The sequence below is a fragment of the Rattus norvegicus genome, chromosome 4 (genome assembly GCF_036323735.1).
Source record: "Rattus norvegicus strain BN/NHsdMcwi chromosome 4, GRCr8, whole genome shotgun sequence".
Taxonomy (NCBI): domain Eukaryota; kingdom Metazoa; phylum Chordata; class Mammalia; order Rodentia; family Muridae; genus Rattus; species Rattus norvegicus.
Window position 1 is genome coordinate 88,718,186 of NC_086022.1, and position 23,316 is coordinate 88,741,501.

The 23,316-nt window shown below is 41.6% G+C and overlaps 1 protein-coding gene across 6 annotated transcripts in view; it reads left to right on the top strand.

The window, feature by feature from the left end:
* Positions 1 to 23,316, top strand: part of Vopp1 (VOPP1 WW domain binding protein) — a 70,120-nt gene that overhangs the window by 25,402 nt on the left and 21,402 nt on the right. For 5 of the 6 annotated variants that reach the window (XM_063286275.1, NM_001108630.1, XM_063286274.1 and 2 more), the window contains 2 exons: positions 2,028 to 2,086; positions 14,695 to 14,772. Coding sequence is in view for 3 of the 6 variants with exons in the window: in NM_001108630.1 (NP_001102100.1) it covers positions 2,028 to 2,086; positions 14,695 to 14,772 (137 nt within the window). In the remaining 3 variants the exon portion in view is untranslated. The remainder of the gene's footprint in view (positions 1 to 2,027; positions 2,087 to 14,694; positions 14,773 to 23,316) is intronic. The other variant, XM_063286277.1, reaches the window with a different exon arrangement.

The following is a 23,316-nucleotide window of genomic DNA, read 5'->3' on the forward strand; positions in this document are numbered from 1 at the left end:
TTATCTGCAGGAGATAAGGATCTTTAATGTAATAGAGTTCAGGTCCTTTGCAACATCTGTTGCCATGCATCCCTTTAGGGAAAAACAGGCAGAGAAACTGTATCCAGAACATTATGGGTGCTCACAGATTTTTTTCCCCTTAGGGATATGTAGTTAGGAGTAACTTGTGTCTTATGGTACTCATCCTCCCAAAGTCTTTAAGAGAGTGACTGATTTCAGGACTATTGCTTGTAAAAAGCATCAAGGCCTCTGCAGTACAATTAGGGATGGGAAATGGCTTCAATCAATTCCCTGAGTGACGATTACTGTGCAGTCTTGGTTTTAAGGGCGTTCTCTTTTTCAGAAGCACTTCTTCAGTATTTTTAGAGATTAGAGGATGAAGCTTCTTCCAAGCAGTATTTTTATTTATTTTTTATTTTTGTATTAATCATTTTATTCATTTACATTTCAAATTATATCCTCCTTCCCAGTTTCCCCTCCACAAACCCCCATCCCATCCCTCTTCTTTCCCCTCCCCCTTTACCTCTATGAGGGTGCTCCTCTACCCACCCACTCACTCCCTTCTGCCTCACTTCTCCAGCATCCCCCTACCCTGGGGCAGCAATCCTCCACAGGACCAAGGACCTCCCCTCCCATTGATGCCAGATAAGACTATCCTCTACTACATATGTATCTGGAGTCATAAATCTCTCTATGTATACTCTTTGGTGGTTAAGTCCCTGGAGCTCTGGGTGGTCCAGTTAGTTGATATTGTTCTTCCTATGGGGTTGCAATCCCCTTTAGCTTCTTCAGTCCTTCCCTTAGCTCTTCCATTGGAGTCCCCAGGCTCAATCTGATGGTTGGCTGTGAGTATTAAGCTGTATTTTTTAATATTGAGAAAAAGAGTATGCTACTTAGAATCTTTCACAGTCTTATAGAAAAAATGCAATTCGCAAGTCATACAATACTGGCAAATAATGATTTGGCACACTCAGTTGGGAGAAAGGGCACTAACTTTGAAGGTTTCTTGAGTAGTACACAGGGGCTTGCTCTATAGTGCATCAGAGGGAGAACTGAAGGCTCCCTGGGTCTGACCACAGATGGTGGTGAGTCACAAAGAAATGGAGATAGGCAGGGAGGATGCTCTGAGGTGTGCAGGAGTAATCAGATTAGGGGTACCCCAGAAAGACTGAAATGGAGATGGGAAGGTGGAGGAAGGCATGGGCAGCCTACCTGGGTTCCAGGCAAATGTGGAGTCCCTGTAAGGTTGTTGCAGAATCACAGAGGAATGCAGACGGCCTAGAGAAATGGCGAAGTAGAGCATCAGGAATGACTCAGGAAGGGGATAGAGGTGGGTAGGGGGAGGAACTGAGGCACACAGTAATGGCTACCCTCTCCTTTCTTGCATCTAAGGGAACACATGATCTGGAGCTCTTATGTGCTGCTGAGGAAACCTCGTTTGCACTGTCCAACAGACTAGGGTCCACCACTGTGGAGTGAATAGATTGAGTGTGGATTTCATGATGTTGTGAAACACAAAGATCTAGAAATAATGACAGTATGGGGGAGATGTCCGTCAAACACAAAAGTATTGGGACAGTAGAGCACCCAGTGCTTTGAATTATTCATTATTTACTATTTTGAAGTATACATTTTTTTAAAAATGGGGGTGATGTAGCTCAGTGGTTACACCACGTGCCTAGTGTACACAGGCCCCTATGTTTGATTCTTAGCAACTCCTCACTTCTCCCCGACTAAGGATATCTTTCGTTTACCCCTTTAAGGAAATATTTATGCATAATGTATTTAGAGGCATAGGAGAATAGTCGCTTCTGTTCCCATCCCTTTAAAAATGTTTTGAAGAAATAAGACATCTATGAGAAAGGGAGGAGATGGGATTCCCCGTTACTTATTGCTTGCTTCTCTGCTGGCCTTTTGTGACTTCCTCCACTGCCACTCTTTCCTTGTTAACTTCCTGAGGCTTTTTCAGTAGTGTACAAACCACTGACAAAGTTTTTTTTTTGTTTTGTTTTTGCTTTTATTTCTAGTGCACAGAGGCCAAAAAACATTGCTGGTATTTTGAAGGACTCTATCCCACATACTATATGTAAGTATAGTGCCTTCCTGCTGATTTGACTGTGGTCAGTTGTTTTCTTTTCTCCAGGAGTGGTTTCTTTTATAGGGATAGGATTGGGTTGTTGGATAGAGAAAGTGCAGTCAAGTGGTGTTTTTGGCAGTTAAGTCTGTGAGGTCCAAAGGCAGTTTGTCAGGGGTATTTTACAGTTTGCAGAGAGAACCACCTAGACACAGGTGAAGACAGAATGAACCGGAGAGTGAGAAGGCACCAGAAGATTAGAACAGATTACCAGAGTTAGTCTGAGACCAAGCAGAGCAGTTCAATGAGAAGCAGAGAGAAGTCACATTGAATCAGTCAGGCTTGGAGAAGAGTTTGTGTCAGAACAGCTGAGTTGAGCCAGTCAGTTCAGAAAGAGCTAGAAAGGGCAAATTTATTCAGCAATAAGCCTCCAAGATGACAATGGCATAAGGCAAATAAGATACTTTTACAGAAATAGTGAGAGTTCCAACTTAAAAAAAATGCATAGCAGAATTCTATCAGACTTTTCTAAATCTCCAACCAATACTTAAATCATTGAAACAAATAGAAGTGAAAGGGATCCTCCACACTCCTTTTACAAACCCAATATTATTCTAATAGTAAGACCAGGTAAAACACAACCAACCCTAAATTCATAGGCCAGGATTCCTGATGAACACAAATGTAAAAAATTCTTACCGAAATATTTGCAATCCAAACACAGGCATGCATCAAAAAGATCATCCACTATGATCAAGTTGGCTTTATTCTGGAGATGCAGGGATGATTTGATATATGTAGGTCAATAAGTACAGTAATCATATAAATTACAGACAAAACCCACACAATCATTTTGGTAGCACAGTAAAAACTTGACAAAAATTCATCACGCCTTCATGATGAAAGTCCTAGAGACAGTAAGACTGGAGGGAATAAAGCTTAGCATAAGCAAGGCAGTCCATGACAAACACACAGTCAATATTTATACAAAACAGACAAAACCTTGCAGCAATGCTTTTAAAAACCAGGAATAAGACAGGGCTGTTCACTATCCCCACCTCTTTTCAGTAAAACTGTTCTCCTGCTAGAATAGTCACATAAGAGAAAATTAAAGAGATAAGAATAAGTAAAATTATTCCTGTTTACAGAGGGTATTATATGTATATGAGTGATCCCAAAAACTCCCAACAGAAACTTCTGGAAATGATGAACAGTTTTAAGAAAGGGACAGAATTCAAAATCAGCTTACAAAGAACCCTATCTATGTATCAACAAAAAACATATGAGAAAAAGATCCTGGAAATACTCCCATTCACAATAGCTAAAAACGAAAAAAAAAATCTAGCAGTAAATTTAACCAAGGAGGTGAAAGACCTACAATTGAAACTTTATGTTCCTGAAGACACGAGAAAACAGACAGATGTCCTATGTTTTTAAAATAGAAAGGGGGAAGGAGAAAGAGAAACATACATACATACATACATACATACATACATACATACATACATACATTTTACCAAAAGCAACTTGCAGTTGCTTTTCTACCAAAAACAATACAAACCCAATCAAAACTCCCACAATATATTTCACAAAGACAGACAAATCATCCTAAAATTCACATGGAGCTACACAGGTCCCTGGGCAGCCATAGCAACTGTGAGCCAACAAAACAAAACAAAACAAAAACCAAACAAAAACAAGAAAAGGAAGTAAAAAGCAATCAGTGCAAAAAGATTATCACTCAGCTATACCACTGCTTAGCATGTGCCCAAAAGACTTACATCTTATTCCAGAGATGGACTAATAGGTTGTATTTATATAGTTGTTCCTACACACACACACACACACACACACACACACACACACACACACACACACAAACACACACACCAATAACTCTTAAAGGAGAAGTAGCCAAGAATTTAGGAGAGAATGTGAGAATGTGGGGGAGCATGGAAAGAGTTGAAGGGAGGAGTGGGGAAATGATATAACTACAGTACACATAAATGAAATTTAAAATTTTTTAGAAAAGAATTATTTCAAAGTGAGAAGCTGAGTGCCTGAATTATAGATGTTAATGATTAACTTAGTCATCAATAATGTATCAGTGTCACATTAAGGAGTGAAATCAAAACACTTCACTTAGAGTCATTTAACAAGAGCAAGTTCTGACTTGAGTTCTCTACTTCATGTTGCCTACGTCTTCCATACTCTGTCTGATGTATGAGTCTAAATCTGTGCTTGTCTAGTGTCCTCTGTCTGTATGTGTTTGTCCCTAACAAAGGTCTTCACTCTGTGTTTATTGAACAGCACAGAAATCATCACAGTGAGAAGGAATGGGTTACTTTGCAGAAATCTTCAATAGAGTCTTTACAAGGGCTTAAATCACTGGCTCTAGTATATCCTAACTCATCCAAATAGCAAAAGCGATTGCTTTATCAACAGATAACCTTAAATGAATGCTTTCAGCCTTTATGGTTAATTTGAGGAAGTTGCATTCAACTTCTGTCTTGGCTGCTTTCAGCAAGTGATATAAATGGGTTCTAATGGGGTAAGGTCATGGGGGAGTACACAATTTAAGACTGTTGCTATGCCTTATATGGTTGTTTTCAAGGGCAATCCAAGGTAAATAAAGTTGATTGTTATATTGTTCTTAAAGGCAAATTAGTCTGAGTACATAGTAGATTGGTCTTAAATTGTGACTTCAGGATGTATTATCAATTTTGCTAGGAGGTCCAGCAAAAGTTCTAGTCTCTTAAAATACAAAAGGTATTTTTTTATGTTGCAACTCCACATCTGAGAAAAGGTGGTAATTTAATAAAAGTGAGAGAAATTTTGAGGATGAGAGAGGTTTCAAAGTATTTCATTGTCTAAGGAAGTTTTTATGGCCATGGGAGAAAGTGTAGAAAGGCTGATGTAATTGCTATTGAAATTGGTGAATTCTCTGGGGTCTCCTGAGCTAAGCTAATGGATCACACACATAATTTATGCCAGTCTCCCTGGCCCAGGCAAGGGAAGATCATGTTTATGTACTGCTCACTGAAGAAGCCTTTTAGGTGTTTCTCTTACAAGATTGTCCCCTTCCTACTAGTGATTGAGTCTTGTTGACCGAATACACTTTATTGTAAGTGCTGATGTGTGGGAAAGGTTTTACCCTCAAAGACTGCTTTGATGCTTGATTTTTCCTCTGTTCTCTTGAAACGCTGAGGAAACCTTAAGATCAATGCAGTAACAGACCACTGGATGCTCAGCCATTACCTTAGACCTGAAGCATCTTCAGAGGCTTTTTGCATGTTTGAGTCACATCTCTCTTTGGCTGCCATACTTATGGGGCAGAATAACAGAAGGGTTCAGATGTAAATGTACTTAAAGAAAGGAGTTCGAGGATGCCTCTTTGAAAACACGTCCTTAATACTGGAAGGGAAGCCATACCCAGAAGGAAAAGCATGGAAGGGAATATAGGATGGACAGGTAGTCTTGTCTCTGGCTTGTCTAGCACCTGACAAAACCCATTCTTCCCAGTACTGCTCTTCTCTGTCAACTTTGTCCAGGCCATTTAAGAGCCCCAAATCCCAGGTCCCACTGTTAGACAGTGAAATAGTGAAGCTACTTGTCAAGAAATCAGTTGTCCTGTGTTATAAACAATGGTGAATGAATAAGTTGTCACCCCTAGGTATCACATTGCTTTGAATAGCTTTTCCTAGAGAGACATGAACTCATCCCAGATAGGATGCCAATGGCATCCAAAGAATGGTCAACCAAAGAAATGGTTTTATTCAAATGTCGCTTAGTGGAACCAGTAAGTCTTTGGGCTACATGGAGTAAGAGTCACTCCACGGCATTGGTGACATGGAAAAGCTCACCCCAGCATGGGGGATGATTCATTGTATCGCTGGGGCTCCCTAAGTGACTCAATGCCCACTTGGCCAGTAGAAGCACTTTTTCTCCAGCAATTGACACGTGGAGAATATTGTAGACTTCAGATATCAGAGACTTGAAAGTTTCGTTTAATTCTTGAGTCTTTGACCCTCTGTTATCCCTATGACAGGGAGTGTTTCAGATAAAAAGCTACAACACAGCGAAATGAGAGCCCAGAAACAAGCTTCTTTGAGTCAGTGCCCAGTGCCTTCTCAAGTAGAAGGTACCAGTGTGAGAGGCAGACACAGAGTACCAACCACCCATTGTGGCTCCATTTTGACACTGGGCCTGATACACATGGATCTGTGGTCATCTGACCAAGAAATATATAGGCTCGTGTATTTAACTCTTGATCCTAGTGGGCGGCCTATATGTGGAAGTTATGGAACTTTAGGAGATATAACCTTAGTGGAGGAAGTCTGTCATTGGTATTGGGCTTTGGGAGTTTATGGCCTTGCCTACTCCCTGCACTTGCTACTTCTTATACGTGTATGAAACTGATCAGCCAGCCTCTGCCCCTGTCTCCATGCTTTCTCTACCTGTTGCTATGCCTTCTCCATCAATAAACCCTTTCTTCTTTAAGTTGCCTTTGGTCATGGTATTTTACCACAGTCACATAAAAGTAACTAAAACATGGTCTCTACCCACTCTGGAGATATGCGAGGATGTGGAGGATGTGGAGAAAAGCTCTGGTTCCAGTGTGGTCCCCACTCCCTCTACCCCTTGCTTTCTAAAACCTTGTTCTCTGTGGCTGATCAGATAGCTGAGAGCAACATTTGATTACCTGCCAGGAGAGGCACAGGGAGTCTGCTGTGGAGAAATAATGCTTATAAATGACCCAGCCGGTGCTGTTTTCTTAAACAGCCTGCATAGACTGAGACAGCAGTGCAAGTAAGGACTATGCTAAGGGTAGAACCTAGTCACCAAGCTGAATCTGACTCCCAGATCAGGCTGATAGACTGGGCCTCCCTTTCATATCTCATGGCCAAACTCATGGTACTCCATTTGTAATTTTTGTGCTATGGGATTTAAAGGTTTATAAATTTTCTATCAAATTAAATTATTGCAAGGTTCTGGGAGGATTTCTACCTTTTCATTTCCCAAATTGCCCTGCTGCTCTGGCAGGGTGTGTATTTCTTAATCGTAACCATATCTTAATCTGAATCTTACTGAATCAGAAACTGGAAAGACTGTCTCCTAACACAGGCCTGAATCAAACTGATTTTAAGTGAGCAGCACTTTGCTAAAATGAGAAAAGAAGAAAAAGCTGGATTCTGGGAACACAGGGTAGACTTCGAAAAACTCTATAGAGTTAATGAAACTCAGCAGGAGTGTGAAGACCCACCCCTGACGTCAGCTCACCTCTACCCCATTGTAGCCGAGTCCTTCAAGAGTTACCAATTACGAGAAAATGAGTACTTTCTAATCCATCAGATTGCTAATTATACGATTTATAGTATTTATGATACTTTCTCCCTGAGTATAAATAAAAGTATAATTTCTTTGAGTAAATGCCACAAATCACCTAAAATACAAGCAGTTTTGGCTTATGCAAGTTTGAGAAAGTTGTCTTCTGGTGATAAATAGATCTGTAAAGAAAGGGCTGGCAGGTAGTCATTCCTCCTTGAAGCCACCCTGTTTGGCTTTGACCTGGGATATGTTGATTACATGGAAGTTAGATGACCCTCATAGTATGACTCTAGGTCTGAACAGACAAGCACACTCTGTTTAGGGAAACCAAAACAGTCCAGGAAGGAAGGTTCTGACCAACAATCAAGTAACTTTGGTAGGAAAAGAATCAGAAATTTATCCCCAATCTGTGATGCTTTGGCTTGATAACAAGTTAGATAAAAGGTCTGATACCTTGTGTGTGTGGAGATGAAAACTATATCTAAAATATATGATGTTATGTATGCATAGATGTACAGTATTAAGATGACCAAAATGTCATGTGTCCATACTCATCTCCAAGCTCATCACACTTTATAAATCAAATATTCAGCTCTTCGTACATCCAATTGTACCTTAATAATTTTTCTAAACTGATTAGGAAAGCAAAACAGCTTTTCCCACCTACAAGGACTCCACGCCCCCTTCACACACACACACACACACACACACACACACACACACACACACCTGCTAGGTTTAGAAACTAAAAACACGTAAAAGGCTCTCAGTTTAGGTCATCATGACCTTCTCAGCCCTGACTGTACTAGGGTTGTCTGAGGAATGGCTCCTAAACAAAAGCTGCTTGTGCTGGAACCATTGCACCCTCGACTCCTCCCACAAAATTATATCGCTGGAAACAATAGGAGACCCGCCTAACCACCTCCTCCCTGTGTGAGTTATACCCACAAGTAAAGGGTTCTGCACGGGTGGGACTTACTGCCACCTCCTTTATAAAGAGCTTTTCTAGGGTATGAAAACACCCTACAAGAAAGGCTGAAGATGCAGTCCTTCAGATTATGCTACAAGGAGGCTGTATATAAGTGACATCATACATAAAAGAGGTTGCAATAGAAAGACGAATTTGGAGATGAGTGGCAGACCTGGGAAAGGGTGTGTGTGTGTGAGTGTGTGTGTGTCCTAACACATTGATATGCCTCTCCAAAGGAGCAGTGTTTGAGAGATGTGGTGGAGAAATGTCACATTGGTCACAGATGACCTTGCTTTGGAGGGAAGAGGCAGTAACACCCTAGCCAACTGTATGCTCAGGAAGTGAGCAGCTCACAAAACTGAGAATTGAGGAAGGGGATGTGCAAGAGATTGTCCAAACAGTCAGAGAATGCCGGGAACCTCGTCAATAAATTATTAGACAAATGCGTATGATATCTGGAACCCAATGTCCTGCTGTATATTGCTCTTGTTTTCATCAGTGGGACTATGAGACCAGGATGTCCATGATATGACATGATGATATTTGGTAGTGTCTTAGTTGATATCGCTGATAGGCCAGTTATAGTAGGTTTGTAACTGGTGTGCAGATAACCCTACCTGTAAAATTATGGTTAGTAAAATCTCAGTCTAGAATCCACCCTTTGACTCCATCATCGTTTTATTATTGATTTGAATGAAAATATGGAAGTTGTACTGTGACAATCTTTTACAAGTTGTAGGTAGAGGAACTCTTTCGGTGTCTGTTTTCTTTTCCTTCCTTTCTTCCTTCCTTCCTTCCTGATTTCCAGATTAAAAAAAATACAATTCATATGCTAATGAAGTTTGTTCTCCATTTATTTTATCAAAATGTGAATCCTGATCTACATCTAGTTGTGAGCAATGCATGGTGCTTTTCTCCCTGTCTCCTTGCCTTGTCTTCTGCTATGAGAGCTCCTGTCTCTTCCCCTTCGTGATGCTTCATCAGCTAACTTGACACCAGAGTCTCTCTGTACCCTCAGCAGTTTCCTTTGCTTTGGCTGACACTCTCCTAGACTTTAAGAAGGTACAGCTTTTGGATTCCAGCTTGAGATCTCAGGAGGATTTTACTACGTTTTCAGACCCAGGTCTAACTGTGGAATCACTGGACATTGCAGTGGTGCTAAGGAAGCTGCCACTGAGTCACAGTAGGAAAGATGAAGAAAATCAGTTGCACAATAATTTGAAATTTTGGGTCCCAAATGAACGTATCTCATAGCCATCAGTTGAATATCAAAATCTGAAGAACTAATAAACTCCTTGAGTGACAGAATGTAGAACCAAAAATAGGGTAAAATAAAGGTCAGATTTTTGTAAGTTGACATTGTTTGAGGTAGCTATAAAGTATTTACACCCTCAAGCTTCACTGTACAGGATAAGAAGGCACACCTTACTGAGATGTGTTTGTGATCGAGCACCCCTGTAGAGAAGCTGTGTCTGCAGAGTGTTGACTGGTTAGAACCACAACGCTGTGGGGAGATTGGATTGTGACAGGCCCAGAGCCTTGTGACTTTCTTACCCACCACTGTATCAGAACTAGCATCCCGTGACTAATGGATGAGCACATTTTCCAATCTATTAACAGACTGCTAGTTTCCACCAACCCAGAAGCTAAGAATGTCATCAAATAGCATCCCAGGCCCATAGAAAGCTTCCCCCAATCTGCCGTAATCACTTCTCTGATGTGCTCACCAATGTATTTTTAAATTGTCTGGATATAACTTTATTCTGTAAAGCTATAAAATTTCATGAAACTGCTTCCATGTTGGTATAATGAATTTGGGGTAGTTTAAATCTGTGTTTCCAGATCATGATCAATCAGAATGGCTCCAGAATAAACGATCTCATATTCCCTTTAAGATGAGAGTTGTGGTGCTTACATTGAGAAGCTGATGAAAGGTTCTTCACCATTTCCTTGTGTTATAGTTGGTTAAAAAAAAATAGTAACAAGGAGTGTGGAAATGGGTAAGAATTAGGATTGGAAAGTCAAGATTGTGCCCAATTTGGGCATAGTCTCCCAGAGAGGGGAGGAATTATAGTTGGTAACATTGTCCAAACAGATCCAGACATCAAGTTAAAATATTTGATATAGGGGTTGGGGATTTAGCTCAGTGGTAGAGCGCTTGCCTAGCAAGCACAAGGCCCTGGGTTCGGTCCCCAGCTCCGAAAAAAAGAAAAAAAATATTTGATATTGCATAGAAACAAGCAAAACAGAAAAACAAAAAGAAAAGAAAACTAAACAAAAAGAAACAACAACAAAAGCCCAACCCTACTATTCTGGCAAACATAGAAATGAAGAGTCTTAGTGCTGTAAGCAGGGGAAAGATTCATTTGTTTTTTGTTTGTTTGTTTGTTTTTGTTTTGTTTTGTTTTGTTTTTCTGTAAGTTGGCATCTCACTGTGTTGCCAAGACTGAACCGAGACTCATGGACTTAAATCATTCTTCTACCTTGGGCTCCTAAGTAGTTGGCACCATAGCCACTGTCCTTAGCTGAGAATTAGATATTAAGTCAAATAGTACTTAAAGGATAAAATTATGAAGTTTAATTGTTAGCCATACCCTATCATCTTGCACCACCCTGCGATGGTAGCAGTTTACAGCTGTCAGAGTCTCTTATCTCTATGCCTTGCACCCTGAACTCATTTTACAGTTCCTTTACCACATTCAGAGTTAATTTCCTGCTTACCATTTTAACTGATATCTATTTAACATCTGCATGATGTTGGGTTACTATGACAACTTCAAGAGTTTGTTTAAAACAGCAAATATTTATATCTCTATGATTTCTGAAGCTAGAAGCCCGTGACGGTGTCAGGTGACCCAGTGTGGTTTGTAGACAGCCACCTGACTTTCCCTGTAGAGAACACAGGAAGAAAACAAAACGACAGGCTGTGTCCTGCCTGGCCTTATAAAGACACTAATTCCCCACCCTGACCCCCACCTCCAGGGCGTCACCTTTCTGATATGATAACTTCTCAAGGCTTGCCTTCAGATAACATACCATCCAGGTGTTAATATGGATTTTGGTGGAAGATGCAGGGGAGGGAACAAGAATATCCGGTCAGTCGTGGTAACTGAAAGGAAAGGGAGTGGGTTTTTTTTCCCATTCTTCCTATATATTTACTTTTTAAGATGAAACATGTTTGAGTATGTTGTCAGACGGTCTTACGGTAACACGGCTTAAGGGAACAAATGGGTTTTCAGTAAAACGTTTTTCTTCTGGGACAGTCTCCCACTCTGCTGCTGGCTGGTCTGGAGTGTACTGCTCAGAAGAGCTCCACCTGGCTCCTCCACAGGGCAGAACACAGTGCTCATCTCCAGCAGGTCACCAGAGTGCTCCCATTATGAGGATTAGACCTTGTAAAGTTGATCACTGCCAAATACCAAATAGGAGAATTGGAAACAAAAATGATAGTCCATTTGGCCAAACCTTGTTTTACCCCAGACGTGGGGGATCAGAAAGTTGGTCCTTCTTGAAACTACTAAAAGTCAAAAGTAACCCCAGAGCCAAGAGGATTGAACTTGGGGCTGGAACTACCCAGGGGGATGACAGAAGCCAATTTTGGACCCAGTAGCACTTTTTAGCATACCAGGTTTTGTTTGTTTGTTTGGGACTTTCCCAACAGTACCTCAAAAAACCATGCTTTACGGTACAGCCTATTATATACATACTTATATATGACAAAAATCTGTTCCAGAAAACATTTTCATAGAAGAGGTCACGTGACCCTTTCAAATCACAGTTCGCCTTCATAGTATTAGTTATAATCACCCCAGAGATTGCAGCCACTGGAAAATACTGTAAGTGCATTGCCCATTCATCTCAAACCTACACCAGGCTGTGTAACCTGTCAGTCACCGTATTACTTCAGTCCTTCAATGCTTAGTACTTGATAACTATAGCAAGCTCTTAATGTAAATGCTGCAGTCGTTTCTGGGACTCTTTGTAGCCAATGCAAAGTTCTAAGTTGAACTGAGAGCCCCTGCAGCTGGTATCACAGGAGTTGCTGACTCTCATCTATGGCTCAGCTCCGGGGCCTCCTGCCATTTGCATAAAGGTTATTGTGCTATCCTTTCGGTTTCCGAGCAGAAGGGCTAAGAATGAAGAGGGAAATCAAGAACAGGGAAGGTGTCTTTAGTGTTTGGTTCAAGTAATGTTCCAGAAATCTACAGATCTCCTGGCTTTTCTTGTTGTGAAAAAAGTACCTGACAAAAGCACTTAAGTAGGGAAGGGTTATTTTGCCTTATTGTAGTCCAGCATAGTAAGAAGTCAAGGCAGTGAGCATGGCGGGAGCTGTGGTGGTAGGAACACCAGGCAATGGATGTGGGTGTTACACTAACTTTTCCTTTCTGGGGTGGCCTGAGACCACAGCTTAATGAAGTGTCTTAGTTAGGGTTTTACTGCTGTGAACAGACACCATGACCAAGGCAACTCTTATAAAGGACAACATTTAATTGGAGCTGGCTTACAGGTTCTGAAGTTCACTCCATTGTCATCAAGGTGGGATCATGGCAGCATCCAGGAAGGCATGTACAGGAGGCGCCGAGAATTCTACATCTTCATCTGAAGGCTGCTAACAGAATACTGGCTTCCAGGCCACTAAGAGTCGGGTCTTAAAGCCCACACCCACAGTAGCACACCTACTCCAACAAGGCCCTACCTCCAAATAGTGCCACTTTCTGGGCCAAGCATATACAAACCATCACATGAAATGTACCACTCATGTTGAAGGTGGGTCTCCCTGCTTCTGTTAAACCTCTCTGGAAATGTTCATAAAAACAGGCAAACTCAGATGTTTGTCTTCAAGTCCCATCAGGTTAGCCATGAAGATTAGGCATCATGCTAGCCAAGTTCACTCTTGCTATCAGCAGACAGTAACCAGAGCAAAGAGGTGCCCTTAAGGCTTATTATTTGTTGTACATATGGTTACTAGACTTTAGCAAGCCATGTCTATAGGTGTCTGTAAGAACGGCTTATATTCTGTACCTCTTGCTCTTCTTTATTCTGTTGTTTTGTAATGAACTGGTACAAACCTTTCTAGTTGAAACACCATGCTTGTATTACCTCAGTCCCCATAGATGCTAAGTGTGAACCCAGCCAAAGTAGTTTCTCTGCTCGTGGTCTCACAAAGCTGAAGTCAAGAGACTGGTTCAGTTGAACTCTCATCTAGCACTTGGAGTCCTTCTGGTTCTGTTTGGACATGAGCAAATTCAGGCTCTTATGATTTGGGGACAGCAATTTATCCAGGATTGTGTACAGAGTCTAGAGCTCACTTTCACCCCACATGGCTTTCCCATACTTGTATTTCTTCTTCAAACTCAGTAGGAGAATATCAAGTCTGTTCTGGCAATGTCTTGCATCACATACAGTTTTAATTTTATAGTCTGGTGAGGGGACATCTCATTTTGTTTACAGGTCCCTCTGCACTGGAGGGAGAGGCATGTAGACATTTAGTATTCGTAAGAACCTAACATAGTTGCTAAGAATGTTCATTTTTGCAAGCCATTCTAGGAACCAGACCTTTCTCTTTAGATTATAGTTGTCTGATTTCTACCCACTCTAACAGTAAGAGTCCAATATCTCCCTTCAGTGTTCCTCTCTCCTCCTATAAGCTTATAAAGGAAGGTATTCTTTGTAACATTAGTTGCCCAGGAGTGCGGACATGGTTGAGAAGGAGATGAAATACTGACAAAGCTTAGTGAATCACCCCAGGCCTACAACAGGTCTCATTTCCAGTCAGGAACTTTCTTAAGTGGCTCTTCTGGGTTAGGACAGCCCCTGAACATGTCTCCTGAGTATGGGCCCTGGCACAGGCCTGGGTATGTAGAGATCTGTGGGATGAGGGAGCCTGAGCAGGTAAACATGAGGCCCTAAAATCACTTGAAAGGTTCCCATTGTTCTATCTTGCTAGTCAGGAAGCTGAGCCTGATAGAGTTTAATAACAGAAATCACATAGATAGTAAGTTCCCAGACCTCCTCAGTTAGCCCCACTCTGTAACCTGTGCTTTTAACTTGTGAGAGCATATGGAGGCAGGCCCACCTTTCCCATGGTCCCGGGTTAAAGTCAGCAGAGAACCTGTCCTTGCTAGTATTCTTCTGTTGCAGAGCTTCCTTGGAGCATGATCTGGTAGATTTGATGCTTTTTCTGGTCCTGGAGCCTCTCCAAAAGGAATCCATTTTGATTTCTCTTTCTAAGAATGTTTATGCTTATAGTGATTCTGGATGGAACACTGTGATGAGAAAAATCTACCCTTTTTAACCCAAAATTGTTCTCTCTCCCCCTCAGATGCCGTTCCTATGAAGACTGCTGTGGCTCCAGGTGCTGTGTGCGGGCCCTCTCCATACAGAGGCTGTGGTATTTTTGGTAGGTTACAATTCTTGCTGGATCTTGGAAGGTTCAGCCTTGAGCAGCTTCTTAGCCAGTTTTTAAGATAGTGTTGGAGCTGATTGCTTGAGGAATTAGAGTCAGCAGACTGAGATTTATGACAAAGTTTCTGCTGCCTAAAAATCTTCCCACATCTGTGTCTACTGCATCTTAGCTTTCAAGACAGTCACCCTGCAACCTTCCATCTCCCCAAGTTCCTCACAGAACTCTAGAGAGCATACAACACCTATCAGATCACATCTGGAGAGAAGGGTGGGAGGTAGACTATCACTTAGAGTCACCTTGTGCAAGTCTTAGTTTGCAGAGAGGCCTCCCAAAAGGCTCTGCGAGTATGCTGTGCCCTATAGCTAAGAGGCATTTCACATGCCTGGAATAGCACAGTGCTGGAAAGGGGATTTCTGTACAATGCACTGAGCATTTCTTAAACTCATTTCCTTGGCTTGTTTGTAGTGATCATGTCCTCCAGTACATGCAGCTAAGGATTAAATCATCACACACTTTTCATGACTCAAGCCTTTTTAAGACTTTACAATTCTGACTTTACTGATATTTTAACACTTAGAATTACTGGGAACTAACAAACAGCCGCTTGAATTGTTCTGAGAGTTTGCCTCTTTCTCTTGGCAGCTGTTTGAATAAGGAAGCCAGCAGGGACGACAAGTGTTACACAACAGATATTTTTCATTATAGCACAGATCCTTGCACCACTAGCAGCTCCTTGATTAGGCTTAGGCATTTGGCATCTGGGCATCATCTGTTTGCTTGGCCCCTGGCTAGGCCTCCCTTTGCATAGGTAGCCATGCCTGGATGGTTGTACTCCCCCCAAGCAAAGAGTGTTGGTGTGCTGCCTTTCCCCTTTTCTCATAGCTGCTCTGGTCAAGGCATGTACCTGGCAGAAGGTGGCATAGAGCCTGTAATAATCCACGGGAGAAAGTCACACATCACCACACTTTATTAAGCCAGTTGAGAGCTTAGTGAGTCCTGTAGCCAGCTGACCAAGCATAAGCTCAGGGTTTCAAATCAAAAGACCACAATCACTTCCTGGTATGGCTTATGGGTCTTTACAGTGTGAGTGACCTTTGATCTTGTGAAACATCGCACAAGACCTTTCCTCCAGAGGAACCAAGTGGGAGTTTTTTTTGTTGTTGTTGGTTTATTTTTTTTTTTTTTTGCTTTTTGGGGTTTTTTTATTTGTTTGTTTGTTTCTTTTTGCGTATTAGAACCTTTCTTCAACAGGGAAGGAGGGTTCTTCTGGTGTTGTAAAGCACTTTACCAAGAGGAAAGAGAAGACATCTGTTTACCGGCAAATGTGCCTCCCAAAGGAAGGAGGTTTTGGGGTGTGTGGAGGGAGTGGGTAGAGAGGGGTTAAGCTGTTTCATTCTCCCCTTCTTAACCCTTAGAAACATTCATTTAACTCCAGGCATTTGTCGTTTGACACAGTTTAACAACCAGTTAATTAAACAGAGTCTGACCATTAGACCAGATACAGCAGTTAGTAAAATTGTGTCAGACTCCAGTCCTAGAAGCCATTGTGGCTAGTCCTAGAGGAAGCATTATGATTAATATTTCCATGAGTCTAATGTGCAGAGAGGCCATAGTGACCCTTATCTCCAAGTGTCCCCTATTAAAGTCCTCAAGCCTCTGCCATATGGAGAACTTGTTGGCTTCCAGTGGCAGCAGTACTGAAGAAGCTGTATCTGTCACTTCTAGGAGGTGACCCAGAGAGGCTGTCTGGAGGGACTTTCACGGTCCAGATCTTCTTCACACCCACGCAGAGCACCTGCAACTTAGTGTTTAAATGAATGGCCATAGCTCAGCTGCCATGCTGGCCCACCCTGTGGCAGAGGCTCTGTCTTTGACTATCTAACACTCTCTTGGGGACTTTCTACACAATTGGGTAATTACTCTGAGCCCTGAGGAGTTTAGTTTTTGCTAAGAGGAGAACTGAAAGCTGAGGTATGTCAGCTCCCAAGATAATGAGTACAGAACGATTGCTATTTGCCTCTGTGTAGCAGTACCCAGTTGAATCTAATGTTCTAGGTTCCCGAATGAAACACAAACACACACACACACACACACACACACACACACACATACACACACTCACAAACACACACACACACACACACACACATACACACACACACAAATATACGCACAGCCTTTATATTTTTATATGCCTTAAATAGCTCAGTGGCTGGGCCACTTCCTACCCACCATGTGGCTAATCTACCTCCCTCTGATATTCCCGTTATTACTTACTAAAATCTATATTCCGTCTTAGCTGTCCTGGACCCAGGTGGGCAGCCCTCTTTGGGCCCCTTGTCCCCTGGCTCCTACATGGTGGCTATGCTCTCCATCCCCCACCTTCTCAGGCACAGCATCCTTCCTATCCACCCCACATGGCGGATGCCCTTCTTCCTTCTCCCCTGCCCGGACCCTATCCCTTGCCCGGAAATCCTATATGCTCAATTTCTCCAAATAGCGAAAGCTTAGCAGAGTTTCCGAATGGTTAGACATACATCTTCAATTTCTGTTAATACAAATACATAGGAATCTGAATCATCTAACATACATTATCCTTAAGTCCCATCAATTTTTTCTTGGACAAAATTTTATTTTATCATAAAGATATAAATGCTTGATCCAAAATATATTAACTTTTTTTTTACCAAAAATATAGCTTCATGGTTTCTAAGACATTTCACATCTATTTATTTTTTAACTTTATTTCTCTAAACAAGAGTTGAGTTCAAGATATTTACATGACATACTGTAGCAAATTAAGATAACCTGTACCCAGACTGTTAAGTATCAAAGCATTTTTTGTTGTAACTTTTGCATAATTTTTACAATTAGAATTTTATAGTTTTTTTTAACTGCCCCCTCCCTGGCCCTTCAATGTTCTTATAGCTCCTGAGAGGAAGAAAATGTACATTCAGCAACAGTTTTAAAAACTGATTGGGAGAGAAGAAATTGTAAACAAGAAAGGAGCAAGTATTCAAAAAACAAACATCTGAAATTACATTTAGCTGCCTTAACCTCAATATCTAAAGCTTTCTGATTAAAAAATAAATACTATGAGCTATAACAGTGACAAATAAACTTACCATTTGTTGTAGAAAATTTTTTCTAATGGGTAATGTTAGGTAATATATATTTTTATTGAGATCTTTGTAGAATACACACACATACACACACACACATACACACACACAGCAGCTAGAAGGAGTTACTAAATACTCAGATGCGAATCTAATGACCTTGCCTATTTTATTTCCTCCTTCCTTAAAGGAACACTGACATTTAACAAGCCCATCTGTGGTTAAGCAGGCACAATATTATTGAGAGGTTTTAGAAAGGGTTTTTGTGATAGTTTGAATGAGAATGGCCCCAATAACCTGATATATTTAAATGGTGGTTCCCAATTGGTGGAAACTGTTTGGACAGGATTCGGAGGTGTGGCCTTGTTGGAGGAAGTAGGGGTGGGCTATGAGATTTCAAAAGCCCAGACCAGGCTGAGTATTTCTCTCTGTGGATCAGGATATAAACTTCTCAGCTACTTGTCATGCGTGTCTGCTTTCTGTGATAATCATGGATTAACCTAAATCCTTAACCAATCTGTGTGTATCTGCAGAGGGAGGCAAACAACTTGAAAAGCTTAATAAGTATTTTTTTTATAAAGATACTAAGTTGAGGAATGATGTTAGTATGGTGAACTAAAAATCATTAAACAGAAAACTATGAAAACCAGACAGTGGTACTCAGAAAATGTTGGAATCATGTTGGGTCCCCAACTCACAGGTGTCTGTATCTGTAAAACTGAAAAGTAAGAGCAAGAGTATCCAGGCACTGTGGGATAGAAACAAAGGCAGACCACAGGCATAAGGCAAAGGAGTCCCCAAAACAGGAAGAACGTCCTATCTCAGTGAGGGAAAGCAGGCTTAAAGAAGTGGTAGAAATGCAGGCATCAGGACCCAGTATAGATCCTGCCTCCTGAGCCACACAGCTAAGGGCTGGGTGTTCCTACACTGAAAAGGGACCTTGTACCTTGTGGTCACTCTGAAGTGGGTTCCTGGATTTACGGCTGGTGAGGCTACCAGGATGCCCGTGGTCTTGGCTAGGGTAAAGAAGTCAGAGAGGTTGTTTTGTTCTGTTCCGTTTCTCTTGCAGCCACCCCTCACTCTGTGCCATAGGCCATCGTGTCCCAGCTGGGATCTTGTCTTACAGACCTCAATCAGTAAGAATGTATGGCTTGCTCCCTGTGGATCCAGGGAGGCCTTTGAGAGAAGGAGGAAGGAAGCTGACTAAATTTGGGCTCTGGGCAAGATTTTAAGTGAGAGCTAAGTGACAGATGAGAAGAAGTAAGGTGGGATTCTGAGGGATGGAGAGCTGGGAAGAAGCAGGGGAAGGATTGTTTGGGAAGAAGGACCAAGTGGAGCGATGTTCTTCTGACAGAATGGCAATTAAGTTAGGCTGGTGGGTAGGCACAAAGGACATTTTCATTTCCTGGGGCGTATGATTATGGTACCTAATTTTCAAAGGAGGTCTCTGCCCTAGAAGGGTAAGAGGGTAATCTGGACCACCACAAAAGAGTTTGTGGGCCCCAGCTGACTATCCTTAACTGTCATTGTAACTCCCAGAACTGTTGCCTTTTTTTTATTTGTAACTGGTCCAATTGGGTTTTTTTTCCACTTGTTTTGTTTTGTTTGGGGGTGTTGTTTGTTGTTTTGTTTTTAACAAAAACCTCTCTGTCACTGTCTACCAGTGATCTGACTGTGTTGCCTCTTATTGATTCAGTAACCAAGGGCCTTTGGAAGCATAATGGGATATAAACAGCTCCTCTAATTTGCCATCAATGTCCTTCATGGTAGGAGGGTCAGTGCTTCTTGGGTTTGGGACAGTTTAGATGTTGGTTTGGTCCTTTTTCCAATGCTGACTTTCCTATTCTTCCCAGGTTTTTTGTTTTTTCTTTTTTTTAGTATCTGTTACTGAAGATTTTTTGAGCCACCTCAGTAAGCTGGGAGGCATTTATTCCAACAAAAGTATCTAGAGTTTTGTTTGTTTGTTTGTTTGTTTGTTTGTTTGCAAATATCATGAGTACACCTAGGGACAAGAACCATGTATAATTGCCTACTGTTTTTCTGAAGCTATTGGCTCAAAGTGGTTATAAATTTGGAAGTCTTTGTGGAGTCAATGGAGGAAAACCTGGGAAGACTCTCCCAGCCCCTGAATAACTTCACTGATCTTAGACAAATTACTGGACTTTCAAGCTATACCTTAAATTTCAGGCACAAGGCACTGATGACAATTGTCCAGGGAGTACTGGGTACTAATCAGGGCATTTGGATAGGAAGGCTTTCTCAAAGTCTACCAGCATCTGTGCCAGCACCCAAGGCCAAAATCCTGATGTCGATCCTATTTCATAGAGGGCCAGTCGACTTGACAGAAGTGCTCAGCTTTCCATTGAGACTGAAATGCCATAGTCCTCCCCACACTCCTTCAGTGAACACTAAGAGGCAAAAGTCTTCCACTGGGTGGTCTTCACGTTAGAAGGAAATTTAAGTAACTTGTTGAAGTAGATTAGTAGGACAGGCTCAGAAACAACATTGAAAAGAAGATATCTTGACTCCACATAAGACCTGTCACAGATCCTGAGTCAGAGGAGTAAGAAAGGTTCCAAGGCAGATTCTGTATGACTGGAAATTTCCCATCCTAGAGGAAATGTGAGAACTGGGAAGCCCACAAATAACAAGATAGAACACACAGAAGAAATAACAAATAATGGCTCTTGTGAGGGCAGAGAGCAAGAGTGCAGTGCGCTCAGGGCAATCAAGCTGCAAAGTACTGAGAGAGTGAATGTGGTAAATCAACATACCAAGAGAAGCCATCACCAAGCAGAGTACAGGGAAACAGTCCAACTCTCTCAGAACCAATAGAGAAGGAACAAAACAAGACAGAAACCCCAATAACAACTTAACGAGATAACTCTCAGAAGAGCTTGTCCAGTGTGCACTCAGTCATTTATACAGTTAGCTGGTCCTTCATCCAGACTAAAACCAAAACGAGATCTCTCCTCATGTTCCTCATGTTGTGGTTACCCACTGCAGTCATAAAATTATTTTTGTTGCTACTTCATAGATGTAATTTTCTACTGTTATAAATTATAATGTAACTGTCAGAGAGAGAGGCAAATCAAAAAATCCAAGCTATTGGTATCCCAAGTTAGCACAGGATGATAAGAGAAGGATCCTCATCATGAGTTTTCTTCACAAACATTAAGGTCTCTCAAAGGATGGTATCTTCAACTCTAAGGAAGCTTCCCACGAAGCCTACCCATCTTTCCCCCCAAAAAATCCTCAACGCCCTGTCTTTCTCCTCCTAAAAGAGATCCTCTAATGGCACAAACTTTCTAAAGAGATAAGAATTTGGTATACAGATTGACCTCCTAGAGGTTTCAGAAGGATTCATTCATTGTGTCTAGGAACACAGTGGTCATTTCAGACCCTTTTTTAACCCCCAGTGGTCCTGGAATGTTTGCAGGAGGATCCTCGCCTGAAACATCTCCTTAGCCAAGAAGGCTGAGTCCTCTGTTGGTGTGGAGATCTTGCTGGGGCCTCCAGTGAAATAATCCATGTGAAAAGTCATGTATCATTGTGCTTTATTAAGCCAGTTGAGAGTATAGTGAGTCCTCTAGCCAGCTGACCAATAGTAGAATTATATTTGGTGCAGAGACAAAGATGATTAGGCTTGGTTGGTTGGTTGGTTGGTTGGTTGGTTGGTTGGTTTGTTTACATTTTAAGTCAAAAATGGCTGCAGTCACATCACAGCTGGTGTAGGCTAGAGGGTCTTTACAGTGTGGCCATTGATCTTGTAAAATATCACACAAGGCCATTCCTCTAGAGCTGTGATTCTCAACCTTCAAATTGTTGCGACCCTTTAATAAGTTCCTTATGTTGTGGCTACCCATGCCCCACACACCGTAAAATTATTTCTTAACTATAATTTTTCTACTGTTATGAAGCTTAATGTAAATATCAGATAGGCAGGATGTCCGATATATGGCCTTTGTGAATGGGTTGTTCAACCAAAGATGTCATGACCCCCAGGTTAAGAACCACTGCTCTATAGGAAATAAACTGTTATTATGTACCATGACCCTTTCTCACCAGAGAATGAGGGCCATTGTGATGTTGTGAAGTACTCTATCAAGAGGCGTGAGAAGACATTTGTTTACAGACAAATGTGGTTCCCAAGAGACAACCTGACCTTTCTTAACCTATTTCACAACACCCATGCATAGGCTGCTAAAATCTGTGGAGCATAAATGAACTGAGGAGTATTGAAAAGTGGATGATGACACATCAATACTAGTTTTAGGAAAAAAGGAAACAGCACAACAGAACATGAGAGACCTTGGTGTGCATTACAGAGGGCTCAGTCGAAATCAGAGAGTGCTGTCCTAGGAGTGCAAGCTCAGTTTAAAGACCTAAGAACACGGGCCTCAGAGAATCTGTGCCCCACTTTCTTTTTTTTTTTTCCCTTGGAGCTGGGAACCGAACCCACGGCCTTGCGCTTCCTAGGCAAGCGCTCTACCACTGAGCTAAATCCCCAACCCTTGTGCCCAACTTTCAATGAGATCATCTAAAGGGGAGCATGAGGGAGGCTCCCCTGTATAGGGTGAACCCTCTGGAATGTACTCCAGGTTCTCTCCTGTTCCACAAGGGGGAAAGGAGACAGTTTTGTCCAGATTTACAGTTTTACAGAGTAAAGGAAGTCATGAATCCTAACAATTTAAAATAAATTGGTAGGTACATCACAGAGATAGGAGAAGCTTTTCTGTAGGCTTCAGATACTGTCTGATGACATTCTTAACTTTTGGGTTGGTGGAAGGTAGGTATCCAATACATTTAATACATTCCAAAAGGAAATAGGTTTTCCTCTATCAGTCAGGGCGTTAGTCCTGCTGCAGAGGTCAGAAAAGAGCAGCTATTTAAGCACTAGGTTAACTTAGTTAATTTTGTTTAATTAGCTAGGCCAACTTTAAAGTCGTTAGCTTCTTGACCTGCAACGGTTCAGCCTTTCCACGTCATTGCAGTTCTAGGCTATCTCACAGACACAGCTTCTTTTCTGGAATTCTCATTCACAGGATCAAGACAGTCAGCAAACTAAGCCAGACTGAGACAGCATTACATGTGTTCTTTCAGTTGTTTCCTAGATTCACTTATAGACACATAAAACCATTTCTGTATGCAGTGTAAAAGGAGAAGGGAGGCTACAGGAAAGAGTCTAGTGGGGTAGGAAGGGGAGGACAGGACAGGGAGCATTGGGGTATGAAGATGTTCCACACACAGGATATACTTGAAAGAGATTGTCTTTACGGAACCCAGCACTATGTAGTGGGAATGCATCAGCTTAAAATTAAATAAGTAAAATGCTACCATAGAAGATGAACTTTTCTGCCCATACTTCCAAAAGTAAGGATTTATTCATCTCAAAACAAAAGGGAAACATAGTAAATGG